This window comes from Puccinia triticina, chromosome 7A (genome assembly GCF_026914185.1).
Source record: "Puccinia triticina chromosome 7A, complete sequence".
Classification (NCBI taxonomy): domain Eukaryota; kingdom Fungi; phylum Basidiomycota; class Pucciniomycetes; order Pucciniales; family Pucciniaceae; genus Puccinia; species Puccinia triticina.
In genome coordinates, this window is record NC_070564.1 from 5,773,955 (window position 1) to 5,791,651 (window position 17,697).

Below are 17,697 nucleotides of genomic sequence, written 5' to 3' on the forward strand. Positions count from 1 at the left end.
AGACCCGGAAAAAATAAACGCCTTGGTATGATTGAGTCAGCAAGTCAATGATGGAGCAGATGTGGGAAACTGACTGATTGGGATCTCAGGGTTGTTGGCCAACGCATGGAGGAGGCCAATCGTACCACAGGCATTACTGATTGTTTGCCTTCACAACCATCCCAACAGGATGAGTGGTATGTACATAAAGAAACAAACAGCAATTTTCCAACTTGTTGAGCACTCAACTTGATAAAGATCAGTCACTTGTCCAATTTGACCGTCCCGCCGGCCTGTTCAACAATCTGTGCATGCTCAGCTGCCCGCACCACTTTGTACTACTTTGAGATCGGGAAGAGCATAAGGACCGCATAGACCGGCTTAGGGACCATCACAATAAGTTTGGTGTCAAGTCCTTACATGTCTGTGAAGCTCACCTTATCGGTCAACAGGCCTAGAGATGAATACAATTGTTGTCAAATGTCAGAGGTCTTCCAATGTGATCATGTTACATGATTTGAGGAAGAACATGGATTACTGACCAGATGACCAGGCATTCATCACCTCCGGATTAGATTCCAACAGCAGCCAGCACATCTTGGATGGAAACATCTAGCTAGTTGGTTTTCTTGATTGGTGATAGAAACTTGCTCAATCGGCTCAAGTCATGGTTTGCGCTAGCTTAACCAAGCCTCTCAAACAGAGGGTCCGGGGGACCCCGCCCAGAGGGCTCTATGTAGGAGAGGCTTATGCATAATGTCTGAAAGCTGGCAGACAAGGGAAGGATTTTCAACCCTAAAAACACAAAAACAGAATTTAAAAATCAACAACACATGTACAGAGAAATCTGAGTAGACAGTTCTCTTGGCAGTACTGATGCGCACCCACACCCAAGTTTTTGATGCATAAACACCAAAACTGATTGAATGAACCTGTTTTGAAGGTCAAAGGAATCCTGAAGGACCATTGCTCTGAAGATCCAATTTTGGATTTTCTGATAATATGCACAATTGAATATCCTATCTTCAACAATTGAGTGGCTACATGTGTAGGATCTGCAGATATCTGCAGGCTTGTGAATCCAATATCCACAAGGCATGATGGTTGTGATTCCTTGGTTTACATTTCTTTGTGTTTTCTTATTTTTAAAAGATTAGTATAAGGAAAACGGTTGGGATTGAGGAGATGAGACCAGCACCATTTGAAAGCTGAGGTTCTGAAGTATATTTTGGATCTGGGACAGGTCCGCAGGAGCTGAGGGGGGGGGGGGGGGGCTGGGTGATGCTAAGTATTTTTCCTCCAGTCATTCATGATTTCTTTCTCAGCCAAATTTTTGACTTTGCGCACAAGTCCCTCCCTGCGGGAGGGGCCGCTTCGCGGCCAGCCACAGCGAGCCTCCCACCAGGGGGGACTTGTGTCAAGTTAGGGTTCGCGTATGTAGTGATCGGTCGTACCTGGATAAGTTGTTGCTTCCCTTGGGAGCCGTTGAGTGTCCTCAAAACGCACACGAGCCACGGCCGATATCACTGAAATAACCCGAACACCGGCAATGCAAGGGCATCCGTGGGTTCCTCGTCGTTGGGAACGACGAGGAACTCACGGGGACAGTTTCCACCGGGATCCCAGAGGCAGCCGTGGAATCGTCGTCATTTTCCCCATCGGAATGACGAGGAAATCCCGGGCGGGTGGAGACGACGGGAAAGCCAGTCGTGTCCACCCATCTTCCCCGGGAGGGTGGTACCGACGGGGGGAGCAGTGAAATCCACGTGGGTTTCACAGAGCCGGCGATCCCGTCGTCTCCACAAACCCGCGGGCCAGGAAGCACCCCCGCCGTGTAGGGATGCTTGGTGACGATGGCCGTTGTGGTGCGGCCAGGAGTGAATTGCATATCCAAAGCTCCGGTTGGCCCCTTCGTTGCGGCGGGGTGCCACGTGGCAGCAGTGGGAACCGTGACTCGGTAGCCCAGTAGCACCTGGCCCCGTCATAAGCAGACCGACCACCCAGGCCATCCACCCGACTCGTGTGGAACTCGGGAAGACTCCAGCCAACAATCATCAAGCACCCTCTCCTAGCCTTCGCCTTTGCTGTTCCGAAAGTATGGAAGACGCCCACGCTGCCTCAGTCCAAGAGGTTTTGGACGAATTTCATCTCAAGCCAAACCATGGCCTATCCTCGGTCCAGGTCAAAAACTCAGAGAAACAATGGGGTAAAAATGGTAAGTGTCTCTCCCTCGATCTCTCTTCAAACGGATCCTGTCCCCCTTCAGGCCGTTATTGACCCGTTGTTGTTTTCATTTGCAGTCCTACCCCAGGAGGATGGAACTTCTCTCTTTGCCATGATCCTCGAGCAATTCAAGGACCAGCTTGTCATCATCCTTTTGATATCTGCCATAGTCTCGTTTGCATTGGCAATTTTAGAGGAATCGGAGGACAAGGCAACCGCATTCGTCGAGCCATTGGTGATCTTGTTGATCTTGATAGCCAACGCGACCGTCGGAGTGATACAAGAGACCAATGCCGAGAAAGCAATCGAAGCCTTGATGGATTACGCACCTGATGAGGCAACGGTCACTCGATTCGGGAAAACGTTCAAGGTTCATGCTTCAGATTTAGTGCCCGGAGACGTCATCACCGTCTCTGTTGGTGACAAAGTGCCTGCCGATGCCCGAGTGATCTCGATCTCCTCGGCCTCCTTTACCGTCGATCAAGCCGTCCTCACCGGTGAATCTCACAGTGTTACAAAGTCAACCGAGACCGTCAACCTGCCCGGTGCCGTTAAGCAAGATATGGTCAACGTCCTATTTAGTGGGACTACCATCGTCAGCGGGAAAGCTCAGGCTGTCGTGGTCGCCACCGGTAGTCGGACCGCAATTGGTGATATCCATGAATCGATCACCAGTCAGATATCTCAAAAGACTCCACTGAAGCAAAAAGTCGACGATTTCAGTGACGTCTTGGCCAAGGTGATCACTGTGATCTGTATCCTCGTCTGGGTTATCAACATCCGCCACTTCAATGATCCCAATCATCATGGTTGGCTAAAAGGTGCAATCTACTACTTCAAGATCGCTGTTGCTTTAGCCGTCGCTGCCATCCCCGAGGGGCTCCCGGTGGTCATTACACTCTGTCTTGCCTTAGGCACGACAAAAATGGCTAAGATGAATGCGATTGTCCGCTCTCTACCAAGTGTCGAAACTCTGGGCTGTACAAATGTGATCTGCTCCGACAAAACTGGAACTCTGACCACCAACCAAATGTCGGTATCTAAAGTGCGTGTCCATCCTGTTGCTATATGCCCTTTGATTCAACTAACATTCATATTTGATTTTGTTGACTACGTTCAGTTTTTGGTTGTCGAAGGTTCACAAATAACCGAGTTTGATGTCAAAGGTACAACATATGCACCCGAAGGCCATGTCTTGTGAGCAATCACATCTACGCGTCGACCAAATGTTTTACTCAAACTGACTGGTGCTCGCACTCTTCCTTACAGAGATGCCGCCGGTCGCCAATTAGTGGAGCCTGCTGCCGAATCGTCTGCGATTGAGATGCTAGCCCGGATATGCGCATTGTGCAATGAGGCACAAGTAGTTGTGAACGAGGTCAGTAGTGTCTTGTTTTAAACCCCTCCTTAGAATTCAAACTGATGGGTTTGCTTGGTTTCTTTTTCCTTTCGATAAAAGTCTACGCGCACTTACACCAACATTGGGGAACCAACTGAAGCAGCATTGAAAGTCTTGGTGGAAAAGTTACAAACTTCCGATCGAACGTTCAATGCCAAACTCTCTCAATTCGCTTCCGAGTCTCGAGTAAGAGCTGTGAACGACCACATCGAGGCTAGATACGAGCGAAAATTAGTGCTTGAATTTAACCGGGATCGAAAGTCAATGTCTGTGCTAGTCACGGATACTCAAACTGGACGGACCTCTCTGTTTGTCAAAGGAGCCCCCGAATCTGTTTTAGCTCGATGTACACATGTCAGCCAAGGTGGGAACACTGGCGAGCGGGTCAGTCTTGATCCCCAAACGCGCAAGGGCTTAGAAGAGAAAGTAAAAACATATGCAGAGGAAGGCCTTCGAGTGTTGGCCACCGCAGTTATTGAGGACGTGGATGACAATGTGGAACACTACAAGTCAAGCTCATCTGCTGATTACGTCAAGTTTGAACAAAACATGACCTTCGTTGGTCTTACCGGAATGTTGGATCCACCCCGCCCCGAAGTCAAGGAGGCGATCGCCAAATGTCGTTCGGCGGGAATCAAGGTGATTGTGATCACCGGTGACAACAAGTCGACTGCCGAGACGATCTGCCGGCAGATCGGCGTCTTCGATGCCACAGAGGATCTAGCCCTACAGAGTTACACCGGAAGAGAATTCGATGCCCTCTCGGAAAACGAGAAACTTCAAGCGGTCTTACGTGCTGGCTTGTTCTCCCGAGTCGAGCCATCCCACAAGCAGAAGATCGTTGACCTCCTGCAATCAACCGGATTGATTGTCGCTATGACTGGCGACGGTGTTAACGATGCGCCGGCCTTGAAGAAAGCCTCGATCGGAATCGCGATGGGAAGTGGAACGGATGTAGCCAAATTGGCTGCCGACATGGTCCTCGCCGACGACAACTTTGCAACAATCGAAAAGGCCGTCGAAGAAGGCCGTGGGATTTACGAAAACACTAAACAGTTCATTCGTTACCTGATCAGTTCCAATATCGGCGAGGTTGTTTCCATCTTCTTGACTGTCCTCGTCGGAATGCCTGAAGCGTTGATCCCGGTCCAACTGTTATGGGTGTAAGCACATATTTTTTCTTACTTGCTACCATCAGATCATTCTGCTCAACCACCGTTTCTTGATTTATTTATTTACTTATTTATTTATTCTAGGAATCTTGTGACAGACTCCTTGCCTGCCCTCGCCCTCGGTTTCAACCCTAAAGACCATTTGATCATGTCCAGACCTCCCAGAAGCAGCAAAGAACCCTTGGTCGGAGCCTGGCTATTCTTCCGTTACTGTGTCATTGGAATGTACGTCGGTTGTGCTACTGTTGGGGCTTACGCATGGTGGTTCATGTACTACGAAGCAGGCCCACAAATCACATTCAATCGATTGGTAGATGACTCTGTCACTCATATTACAAGCGCCCTGTTAGGAGAAGGTATCTGACATGACTCAATTTGACTGCTTTTTCAGACCAACTTCGGTCAATGCGCTACCAATGGGGCCTTGATGGGTTGCGATATGATCGGAGCCGAGTTCCAGAAGAAGGCGACAACGATGTCGCTATCTGTTTTGGTACTTATCGAGATGTTCAACGCGATGAACTCGTTGTCGGAGAATGAAAGTTTGTTCACCTTACCGTTGTGGACGAACTTGTACCTCTGTGGGGCGATCTCCTTGAGCATGGGATTACACTTCATGATCTTATACGTTCCATGGCTCGCCGTCAGTCTTTTCCTTCTCAGAACGTTTGCTTTGATCTTTTCACCAGTCGTTATCTTACAATTTCTTTTGTTATCACTTCCAGAAATTGTTTGTTATCACTCCCTTGAATGTCGCAGAGTGGAAAGCGGTCTTTTGGATCAGTATACCCGTGATCGTGATGGATGAAGTGCTCAAATTTATCAGTAACACTTTCTTTTGTGGGTTTTTGGTTTCGTTTCGTTCTGCTCCTGCCCTTCGATAACAATGTCGCTTGATTAATTAACAAATTTCGTTCTTCCTTTAGCTCTTGAAATTGAATCCTCAGATAAAGAAAAAACGGAATAAAAGACGATCGGCCAGCTGACTGGATCAAACTACGTTGGAATCTCATGTGATAAATATGTCTTCATCATCATTTTCATCTCCATCATCATTAGAAAGTGAATTAAATTCAAATTGCATTCTCTTTTCTACTAGAAGCTTAAAAATCGTGCCCGACCTCCCTTTGTTTTGTCCCTTTTTTATACATATTGTAATTAGTAGATACATAGAGACAGGATTCCCCTGGTCGTAGAGTCAATCTCCTCGTGAGAATGATGATGGATAATGAGATTCTCAACATGGGCCCTGACTGAGCTACTTGCTGCCACTAGTTTGTTTGAGTTTGTGGTGAAGCCCCCTCCATCAGATCCGAAGAGGGGTACTCTGGGCTACCCCCTCGTCAACCACAGGTCGCCCGGTCGACTGCGTCCCTATAAAACCCAGCGCCTGCAGAGAGCCACAACAAACACCGACCGTTCCAATCAACACTTCAATTTTCAATTTAACAATGACCATTTGGGCCTTCGGGCCATTTATCTCCGAGTCAGTTTATTTATTACCGACCTCCGCACTCTTTTAGACAGTTCCGAACCGTACGATCATCTCGGCTTCTCCGAGATCATCATCCTCTTAACGGCTTCAGGAGATTCAGAGTCAAGCGAAGATTAATCAGATCTCGTATTAGAAGTTGCCTTGTCCCGACACCCTGACCCATTCTTCGGAGTCGGATCATGGTTGTGTATTTCTTTGGTCAGGTGACTGTCAAACGGTTCTCACACTCTTAGTCACCATATTTTCATCCCATGTTTTGTTGCAATTCATCACTTGTAAATGGAGGCTGTTGGGTCGACCCTTGTCTTTCCGTAGAGCTTTGTGCAGTGTGAATAATCGGGTTCATTTGGAGTAAATAAATAAATTTACGTACCTCGTTCTTCAAATCTAAGCGAGCAGAGCTAAGCAGTTCACCCACCAATCCGATACATGTGTTGGTATTTATCACTATTGGATTGGTTTTGCGTCCAATACATTGTATCTGTACCGGATCTGCCAACCAATACGATCCAGATATATTCGGATACGTGGATTGGGTCACCGATCCAATCCACATTTCGATGGCCCAGAAAAGGAAGAAAAAAAAATCAATGTGATATTTACCATCATGTTGTATCTGTTTGCTAACTTAACGCCAGTCCCTCGCTTCGAAGGGCCCGGGTGCAGCCTGGGCTAACGTCTGCCTAACTACACCACGGACGCAAAAGATTGAAAGCCTTCCGAAGTTCAATCAAAAGATGTTCGAACTCCCCGCCAGCAAGAGGGGACGTCGCCAACTTTGTCAAACTAGTTGACCAAGTGAGTTCGAACTGAGGTTTCGAAGTCCTTTCAAAGGCCCTTCGGATATAATTCGAAGTGCCCGTGACATCGAATATTGTTCGGGTGGAGACTTCGAATACAACACAAAGTATCTTCAAATAATAATTGAATAGCCTTCGAATATAATTCAAACTCCGATTTGAATTATACATAATTGAGGCCCCGTTTGGAGCCAATATATAGGTGATATAATCATTTGTAAATTCAATAAAAAATACAAAACTCAACATAAAGAATCCATTTTTTTTGTTGGAAACCTACAGTACTGGTCTCATCAACTATGAAGTCAGATTTAACTAATTCAGCCATCTTCAGCACCATAATACCATTATATTGCTTTGTTTTGGTCAAAAGCAATATAATGGTACTACAGTACTGAATATGGCTGAATCAGTTGAATCTGGCTTCATAATTGAAGGGACCAGTATTGTAGGTTGCCTAGAAAAAATATTTGGAGGCTTTATGTTGAATTTTGTAGTTTTCATTGAATTAACCAATGATTATATCACCTATACTTATATCGGCTCCAAACGGGGCCTGAATATTGCCTTTGGGATACCCTGGAATTTTAATCAAAGCAAACTTGATTGAAATTCAAATGTACCTTGGAGAGTAACGTTTGAAATGAAATCAATATGCCTGGGAAGCAGACCCGGGCAATTGACAAGCTTAACAAAGCCTCTCTGAGGAGGTGCGAAGCGTCTCTGAAGGAGAGGATTACCTCCAATGTCGCACCATTGGCCCTACAGACTTGAGAATTTCTTGTAAAAAAAAGCATATTTCTTTTGAAAATGATTTGAAAAATGTAGTTTATGGTTCAAAGAAAAACTGAGTAGACATACTTGTAGCCTACCATCTCACCTTTCATTCCACATTTTTTTGACCCTATTCTCCCCCATAATTACTGCTCCAATCCACTTCTACTGAAGTGGTGTTTCAGGAATTTTCAAACTCACAAAATTTGAAATTTTCTGAGCTCTCAGATCATGTAGCATCTCACGGGTTTTATTATACATGCATAGTATCAGATAGTATCCTATAGTATCTGTTCCCCAATAAAAAAAATTGATCGGCTTGCCGCTCTTACAGTACAAAGTGCATGGGATGATCGGGGATGGTCCTTACTCGATGAAGACTTGAGACACACATTATTTATCTGGCAAGAAAAGTGTAACAAGACCTGAAAACCCACATAGAGCAAGACACCGACAAAATGATTAGACCCAAGAAGTCCCCGCCAAAATCAAGCCTGCAAAAATCAACCGGCGGCGTGACCGTTCTGAAGAAACTTCTTGGGCAGAAAGAAAATGCGCTGAAGAACAAAATCGCCAGTGAGGCTAAGAAGTTTTACGATGGTCAAGATGCGAAGCCACTTCAAGTAGTGACAGTCGCAAGCCTTGCCCAAGGCAAAAGTACATTTCTTCTGGCTGGCACCGGATTTGGCAAGTCTAGGATTCCGGAGATGTATGATCTGCTTGGTGATGATTGAGGGAGGGGTTCAAGGACTTGTGTGTTTGTGTCAATGAAAGGGGTATTTCTGTCAGTACTTGTAAAAATTGTGCAACAATCATGATACTGGAGGGAGAGTATGCGCAAGCAAAGTATGTGCTTATGACCGTTTCTTTGTCCCAAAATATCCGGCCTAAAACGCGGCGGATTTGTTACAGAAATCCTTCACGGAAAGAAATTTACAAGTTGTTTCTTGCCAGAGGGGAGGGATAAAATGGATTTTGAAATGGGAGAAAATTAGCTATGATCCTGGTGATTATAATGGTGCCAAAGGCAAGGAGAGAATTGGAAGTCTGGAGGGTGATATTGGGGAAAATGGGGGAGCGTAGGGTCCTCCCTGCCATTTGTCTTGATCCTGCAGGGCGAGACATGCAACTTTAGAGGCAAGTCCCTCCTTTGGAGGTCGCTAAGCTCCCCCAAGGAGGGTGCTTGTGTTAAGTTTGGGCAATTGATCCCTCGTACCCAACCCACCCCCGTCAGCAATTTCATTGTTCTGCTTGCCAGCGTTCAAATGGCTCAGAGCCCCACAAGGGGCACTATTGTAATATCATTGCATATCTCAAAATTGGGTAACATGTATCATAACAGGACATGTATACATATGAGGTAGGGTGTGTAGCAAGCTAGCAAGAAAAATTTGGATGGAAGGAACAGGGGGGGGGGGGGGGGGGTCACAGGTATTGAAAAAAGCTGCATGGAATTTGCTCAGTGTTCTGGTGTTCTTTAGGAGAAAAACATGAATTTGGTTGCATGAGGGTCAGTGGGGTGGTCATTTTGAATGGGCTCATTAATGTCCCTCCTCCTCCTCTGCCTTGCCTTCCTGATTCTGTGGCTGGTTCTTGAGGTATTGCTTGGCCACTAATAACCGCCCGCCCAGATCCAGTGGTAACAGCACAGCCAATTGCTAGTCTTGCAGACGCTTGTAGGTTCAGTGAATTCAACAGACTTGTCTTGGCCGACAAAACCGTGGTTGTGCATCCATAACTTGGAAGTTGATAACCTGGATCAATGACAAACCCCCGATTTAAGGGTTAGTATACAGCATTTTCAAGTGGGGTATTTTCTTGGACTGACCTTCCAAGCTGAGTCTGGCATGCATTGGTGATATTCACATTCCGCAGAACAATAAGCGCTGCCATTGAATCCCTGTCCATCAATCATCTCACCGCACCACACGTCAGGGAAGGAGGGGGGGTATGTGTTGGTGTGTGAATATGTTGCCAAGCGCGGAGGGGAGAGAGAAGAAAGTAGCCAATCAGGCCAGTGTCTAGATTTTTAGTTTTGATATCAATCTCAGCATTCCTTGGGAGAGGATGGAGGACAATGGTACACTTTTACGCGCGGCTGACCAGACCTAAATTCTTACTATTGTCAATATGTCCATCACCACCAATACCGGAGACCAACAGAGTAAGGATGCCCGCTTTGACAGTGGTTGCTATAGTTTGCTGCAAGGAATCAGAGCTTAGAGAGATTAGAGAATTTACCAAGCAAGCAGAGTCAACACGACCGGGGAACCTGATGTTCAGATACAAGGATTTGAAATTGATCAAGCTGATTGAGAGGGTAGGGTATCTGGCGAGACCCTTGATCAAGATTTTTGCGTTCTTCACATTGGTTAACAGGGGAATGGGGTGGTTGGAGGTGGCTGGGAGGCTGAGTTCGTCATTTTGGGGTAAAGTGAGGCAATGTCTGGAGTGAGATAGGCAATGTTGGCGTTGTCCAATTTGTGTTTGAATATTGCTTGATTTGCTTTCCAATATCGCTGCCTGAGGATAAAAGTAGAAATTAATTTGAATTGACATCAAAAACCCTCCGGAAAACAATCAAATGTTATTCAAAGCGCACTCAAACAAGAGTTTGACCAGAGTTGATTTGGCAAAGCTCACAGATAGTCCGGATATTTGCCGGATCAAGCCAACACTTGATGATTCCTCAAATTATTTCCCAAATCATGGGATAAAATTTGAAGAATATTCAAAATCCCACCAAGTAGCCCCATTTCAAAGTTTTTTCAAACATATTCCTTCACTTTGAACGGCATTTGGACAAATTGCTTGAAAGTGCGCCCATGGGGTAAGCCTCTTGAAGGGAGGGGGGGACCTCCGTACACGGCGGCGAACTTAGCAAAGTCCCTCAAGACTCCGGGCCCCCGGGGGGTAGGCTGAACTCGCGAAGCAAGCCTCCGTCCAACGATGGGCCACTACGCTACGCTACGCTACGGGCCAATATCCGTTAGTGTATCTGTGGTTATTTGGCGAGACAATTGGGGTATTGTTATCCCCAATTATAGCCCAATACACTAACAGTTAGTGTATCTAAAGTTTCTCATTGAAGATCTTGGGTATTGTTATCCAGAATACACTCAAAATACACTAACAGGTAGTGTATTTCTTTTAGATAACCAACATTTCCCTGAAAGTTAGTGTATCAGAGTTAGGATAAAAATCTTCTGCACTACAGTATCTGTTATTTCATGGTTTTTAGCCTCTAGAAAATGATTCTCAAAACATCATGTCCCAGATTTATTTTTTTTGTAACACAAAACCAACTTTACTACCAAAAATATCAATACACTGAAAGTAATTTTATCATTAATTGCAGAGATAAACTGACAGTTATTGTATTTGTTATCAGGAATAACAACAGATAACAATCATGAAACTAGGATTTGGTTATTGTTAACCTGGCATATTTCAGCTACACTAACAATACAATAACAGCCAAAAAGAATAACATCAAAAAGATGTATTGTTATTGCAATAAAATCAAGGATAACAGTATTATTTGTGTAGTGCAGTGGAAAAAACTAACAATACACTACACTAACAATACAGTTAGTGTATCAGCCCACCGTTGCTCCGTCAGGAGGGACTTATACCGTACCTCCCCATTCTGGCACACAGAGAATGGTTTTTTCAGATCTTTTTTTCCTTTTCTTTGTTGTACATCTTGCATACCATGACTTTTTGTTATTATTTTTTGCTCTAGATCAGCCCACCAAGCTACCGCTGATTCTGGTATTTTTTTTCTTCTTTTTGTACTGGCTCATCTGTATCCTGAGAAATTATAGAAGAGAAACAAACCTCATGAAAGTTACTGACTCTGTAACCCAGATTTGCAGACATTCATTGTGAGATTAGAGCACGGACCCTCATTTGAGGACCATGCTCATAAGTGGTGATGTAGCTGGACAACGCAATGGCCAGTTCATTACAGGATCCCCACCCAACCGGCCATTAGGTGTACACTCCACTCAATGACAAGTTATCGAGTGGAGTGGCACTCCATCCAATGACCGGATCCAACATGGCACTCCACCCAATGACCGGTTGGGTGGGGTATACACCCCACTTGATGACTGGTCATTTAGTAGGGTGTGCTCAGTCCACACTCCATCCATTCCAATGACCGGTCATTGAGTGGGGTGTATACCCCACCCAACCGGTCATTGGGTGGAGTGCCACTTCGCGGTCATCGGATGGAGCACCACTCCACTCAATGACCCGTGATTCCCATCCAATAAGTGGTCATTGAGTGGAGTGGGACTCCATCCAATGACCGGTTTTCAAGTGGAGCTGGGTCATTGGATGGAGTTTGGACTCTAATCAATTGTAGCACACTCCATTGGATGACCCATTGAGTGGGGTGTATGCTGGTGTATGGTATACTGTAAGTTGAAAAAAAAACTACATGTAGATTTCATTGAGCACAGATGATCTCTGTTACTCGACTTCAGTCAACTCCAAGGTTTTATTTTCTTGTATAATTTATTTGTACCAGAAGAAAAGGTATAACATAACTTATGAGATGATAGGCAGGAAGCAAGGCTTTATGCCAAGCAAATTTTTAAGGTTAAACATGTTGAAAGCAGGAAACTGTGATGGTTTGAATAAACCACCCAGCCAAACTCAGAATCTTGGCACGCCAAAAAGGGGCAATAGCGCGCAAGTCCCTCCTGCCAAGGGCTATTGGAGGCTTGCTTTGCAAGACCAGATGCCCGCAGCAGCAAGGGACTTGGGTTAAGTTCGACACAGCGGGGTTGCTTCCTGGCCCACGGTTTTGTGGAGACAACGGGATCACCAGCTCTCTGAAACTCACATGGATTTTGCTACTCCCCCCCATTGGTACCACCCTCCTGTGGAAAATGGGTGGACAAGACTGACTTTCCCATTGTCTCCACCCGCCTGGGATTTCCACGTCAAGAATGACAAGGATTCCACGGCCGCCTGTGGGATTGTGGTGGAGCCCACAAGCACAAAACATGCAGGAGAACAACGGGGAATCCACGGCTGCCCCTGCATTGCCGGTGGAACCAACAAGAACACAGCTCATTGGGAGATTAGGGCTAATTTGATGACAACCGCCGCGGCTTGATTACTCTGGATGACCCAGGGCAACAAAGCCTCCTACCAAGATGGAATCCAGGAACAAACAAGAAGTCCATCACACTCCTTGGCTTGGTTGGTATTTTCAATTTTGCCCGCCTTTGTTGTCAAAACTGCGGCCAATCATGACCAGCCTATCCACAAAGATGATGAGAGTCAAGAAAAAAATAACAACATTACAACCCCTGAGGCTGATGACACCACTACCACTACTGCCACTGCCTACACTGTCCATGAAGTTTTCAATTTGACTGATGGATCCAATTCCATACCCCAAACCACTTCGCCAAGTTGATTCCAAACACGTGCTGATGAGGCGCCCATACAAGTGAGCTTTACAATTCTTTACCATCATCGTGCGTGACTCCTACTGACTGCTGATCTGGCTCATGGTTGGGAGCTAGCAGGATGCAAAAGAGAGTAGGGCTATGCATCCTCAACCTCAAACCAGAAAGGGTGGCCGTCCTACCAGCCGGGCAAGGAGCACCAGGAGGAGCAGAGTGCTTGGTACAAGGTTATCAGCAAGATGGTCCAGCGGAGTAGATCAAGTAGAAAAACTTGCTGTAAGGGTCGCGTGGACCCTCACTGATGAAGAGGAGAAAGGGGCTCGGTACAAGGCTAAGAAGCCAGAATGTTTCTAGGTCCAATCTGAGGGGGCTGTATTTCTTGGGAGCTAGCCGGGAGAGATATAAAATTGAGGATCTCTCTTCAGTACAACTAGAACAAAATGAAAAGAAAGAAGAGAAGGAAAATTTCTTACCTAGCCGGGAGAGATATACAATCGAGGATCTCTGCCAGCTAGGATGTGGAAGTGAGAGGGAACTAAGTAGTCAGGTTGAGAATGTGTGTGATATCCTTTGTGAAACCCCGCAACGCGCGGGGGCTTCACACTTGCTGCTCTACAAGCTTGGTGTTGTGCGCTCCAACAACACCTGCTTGCAGGCTGTCACCACTGACAAGGAGGACAAGGTGGCATGCCTCAGCCAGCTCAAACTCTTCATCACCCAGCTCAAGGCCTCCACCCTCTCTTCCAAGCTCTCCAACTTCTAAGAACTACCACCAGCTAGTCCAATTCCTTCCTCCCTCAACCCGGCATCTGCCCACCTCTGCTCCATCTCTCTTTTTATACTTTCCCCTCTTCCTATTGTAAAATTCTGTCTCTTTGTTTTTGTTGCTGTTTTTCTTTTCTTTTATTCTGATCTATCATGGCCGCTTTATATTTCTTGTACCACATCCTGTGAATCCTAACCCATTTTATTTAATCTGCTCCGTGAAAGGTACCTGAGCCACACCACCCCTGGTGGATGCAAAAGAACAATGAGCCATGTGGATACATCAATGCCAGGGGCTCAACCTGCTTGTTGGTATCACTACAAGCCCACGCTGCATGTATCTTGCTCTAAATCAACTATCCCGTAGGGATCACAAGCAGTCCACGGGGATTCTACGTCAAGCCAAATGCTGCTGTGGATTCCCTGGGATGATCACAATGTGCCCGTGTGATCATCCCGGTGGAAATCCCGTGATTCCCTGGACCTCCAGCCGCTGGTCTGACCTTGCGCACAGGGATCACATGGAGTCCTCAAGGATTCCAAGTGATTTCCCTGTGGAGGGACTCCCCGGGTGTAGAAGAGGCTTATGACTAATGTCGTAAATTTGGCCTGAGAGTTCCGGGCAATTGTGGCATTTCAACCCTTTTTTTCTTTAGCCCCTCACAAAACAAAAACCATTCCAACCCGGGTGAAGCCAAGAAGGGGCTGAATAGCCAACCATCTTAGCTTCCAGCTCCTTTTCTCAAAATTAAAATTGAACACCTGAGCTGGATTGGGAAAGACATCTTAACAAGAGCCTGCTTTCCTCACATGCCATACTGCTTTCCGTCACAACTATGGATAAAAGTGGTAGTATGCATTTTCAGTGTAATACAGCTCTCCAGCTGGTATGCAAGCAACAGGAAGGTGTGTCAATCTAGATACATACACGCATAAGGTACAGGTCAACAAACCTTGAAAACCAAAAGTTTGAAGGAGAATGGAAAGAGAAGGGTTGGGTCTGTAGGGATGGGTGTAGCAGCAAAAGATGGGGACAAACCAGACAAATCTTGTGGTCCAAAAGGCATGTGTGGGTCTGTTTGGGAACACTGTCAAAATTTGAATGGCACAAAACACCCACCAAAAGGCCTCAAACCCTCAGCAACAGTGCAACAAGTACAATACATGTAATTGTATTTCACTGTATTGTATTGGAAAAATATCAAAATAAATGTATCTGTATCATAATTTTTTCCAAAAACTGTACATATGTAGCATTGGAATTGTTTGGTGAAACCAATACAAAATGTATTTATCATAATTGAATGTATCTGCATGAAAATATGATACAATGTATAGCCTATACAATACATGTATTGTAATTGCTGCAGCGTTGCCCTCAGGCCAAAAAGTGGAAATTAGTCCCAAATCCCTTCTTTGGAGTTTGCACTTTGCACCATCCCAGGCTGTACCAGGGCCCTCCAAAGTGGGGGAATTGTGTTAAATTAGGGCTGGCATGAAGCGTGAGCCTCCAAAGGAGGGACTTGGGACTAGGTCAAATCTTTGGCTTGAGAGCTTGGGGCTGTTTGGCAGGGAAAGTTTTACCCTCACATTTGCCCCACCTTCCTGGAGGAAAACCCTTCAAACAAAACAACTGGCCAAAGGGCCTGATTTTTCTCTATCTTTCTGCACTAGACAGACCACCAGGGTTTGTCATCTTCTCTTTCAATAAATTATTGAAATTTTCATTTTCCTGTGTGTTTGTACTATGTGAGTAACTGTATGGATCTGTGGCTGATATGCTCCCTGTGCCAATTGAACAAAGTGCCTTCAATAGAGACCCTCACTCAAATGCCATGGAATGGATACTATTAGCCCAAAATATGACAAAAGAAGTTATGGCCATGAAGCCAAGATGCTAGACTACATGCAAAAGTTCACGGCATGTTAATTGGCTTGATGGTTTGGGAGTTACAAGTGTCTGAGTTGCAAAAAGGCAAAAAAAGCCACAACAAGCCACAGCTTTCAGGCGGACTTTACTCACAAACCCCTCTTTCAGAGGCTTGCTTTTCAAGGCACCTTTGGCGCACCGGGTCCTGGCCCCTGAAACAAGGGGATTATGCTAAGCTAGATCTGTTTGTCAATAAAAATCCACCTAAGTCCCTCCCAAGGTAGGCCAAACCCAAAGGCCTCCCTCTAGGAGGGACTCATCCCTTATTGGTGAAATTTGCCTGAGAGAAATGCCAATAATCCTTACTTTTTTATGCTAAGGCCCCTGCACAGAACCGCCTTGGTGTAATCACCCTCTACATTTATACTTAGACTCATCAGATGCCTGGTCATCTCCTGCCACCTTTTTGTGCATGTTTCTCCTTCCCAAACGCAAGATACCAGGTGTGTAGTAAACAAAAACTTCATCCTGGCAAAACAGTCAAAGTATAAATGTTTTTCAAATGAGACCCCTTGGAATCTTGAGTGAACAGGCCCAAATGCATGTTATCACAAAGTTTTTTGGCAAGGATGGACATCTGTCCTGGATACCTTTCATTTTTTTCTCAAGGCAAGTGTATGGATTTGCACTAAAAATGATGTTTTACGGTGTAAAGCTCAAAAGCGTTTGTGAGAACCTTTTGCTGAGTGCGGAAAGGGATACATGAGGGAACCTCTGCCTTTCCTGGGTCACTAGACACTAAAACAAGCCCCCCCCCCCCCCCCCCAATCTTAGATTGGAAGGTTTTATGTAGTGATAGTGGAGGTGTATCAAAAGATAGTCTACTTTGAGAAGGTGGCTTAAGGGTTATGATGATGTAGCTGATGTGTAAGTTTTTGTAATGATGTTGTAATTTGTATGTAAGGGTGTGGGACCACAATATAGAGTGGAGCTAATACTGTAGAGTAAGCAAGTATTGTACTGTTATGGGGTAAGCTGAGTGCAAGTAGTTTGCTGAGAGAAGTTGCAACTGGGGGGAGGAGAGCCTCCTTAAATAGAAAAGAGTGAGACATTTTAGCTCCAGGGTAACAAGAGAATGAGGGGTTTTAGCTGCCCTGAAGGCTACAATGAGGTATTTTGGCTGGTGGTTGACAGGTCACATGAGGTCATGATGTCATATGAAGGAATTTACCTAGTGAGAGATAGGAGGTGAGATGCTTTAGCTGGCCTGGCCTGTCAACTGATTTCATCTGCGAGCTGCATGAGGGGTTTTTGCTATCTTGACACCTGCATGATCCTGCATGATGTCATCTGTCAACTGTCAGACTGCAGCCCCTATCACATTAGTCTGCATGCACCTGCATAAGGCTGCATTAGACTGCATAAGCCTGCATCAAGTGTGCATAACACTGCATGACACCGCATGACATGTGCATAGCACAATGTAATGAGTGCAGCTGATGAGGTCAAGTAAATGTAAAGGGTAGACAAGCTGTCAGGGTGGTCCATGTAACAGATTACATGGTCCTGGGTAAGTGTGGCCATGTAACGGATTACATGACCTGAGTATGGTGTTTGTGTGTATGTAACTGACTGATGGTGTCTTGAAGGGGTTGTATCTTCTGATCCAGAGGTGTAAGGTGTGTTGTCCATGTTGTCCTGTGTAGTTTTGGCTGTAGAATCCAGTGGTGCCGCCATGTTGGTTGATTTTGAGAGTGTAAATATGAGAAAAAAGGAAATTTTGAAAAAGCA

The 17,697-nt window shown here is 45.6% G+C and overlaps 2 protein-coding genes across 2 annotated transcripts; one reads left to right on the plus strand and one right to left on the minus strand.

Moving 5' to 3' along the window:
- Positions 1-2,076: 2,076 nt before the first annotated feature.
- Positions 2,077-5,740, plus strand: PtA15_7A627 (uncharacterized protein; the record flags this gene model as incomplete). Its single annotated transcript, XM_053171253.1, has 9 exons — positions 2,077-2,194; positions 2,280-3,247; positions 3,323-3,399; positions 3,472-3,580; positions 3,662-4,764; positions 4,858-5,083; positions 5,165-5,416; positions 5,499-5,613; positions 5,700-5,740. The coding sequence occupies 9 exons, from the start codon at positions 2,077-2,079 to the stop codon at positions 5,738-5,740; spliced, it is 3,009 nt and encodes a 1,002-aa protein (XP_053022453.1).
- A 3,714-nt stretch (positions 5,741-9,454) lies between these two features.
- Positions 9,455-9,735, minus strand: PtA15_7A628 (uncharacterized protein; the record flags this gene model as incomplete). Its single annotated transcript, XM_053171254.1, has 2 exons — positions 9,455-9,596; positions 9,671-9,735. 2 exons carry the CDS (start codon positions 9,733-9,735, stop codon positions 9,455-9,457), a joined length of 207 nt encoding a protein of 68 aa, XP_053022454.1.
- Positions 9,736-17,697: the final 7,962 nt, after the last annotated feature.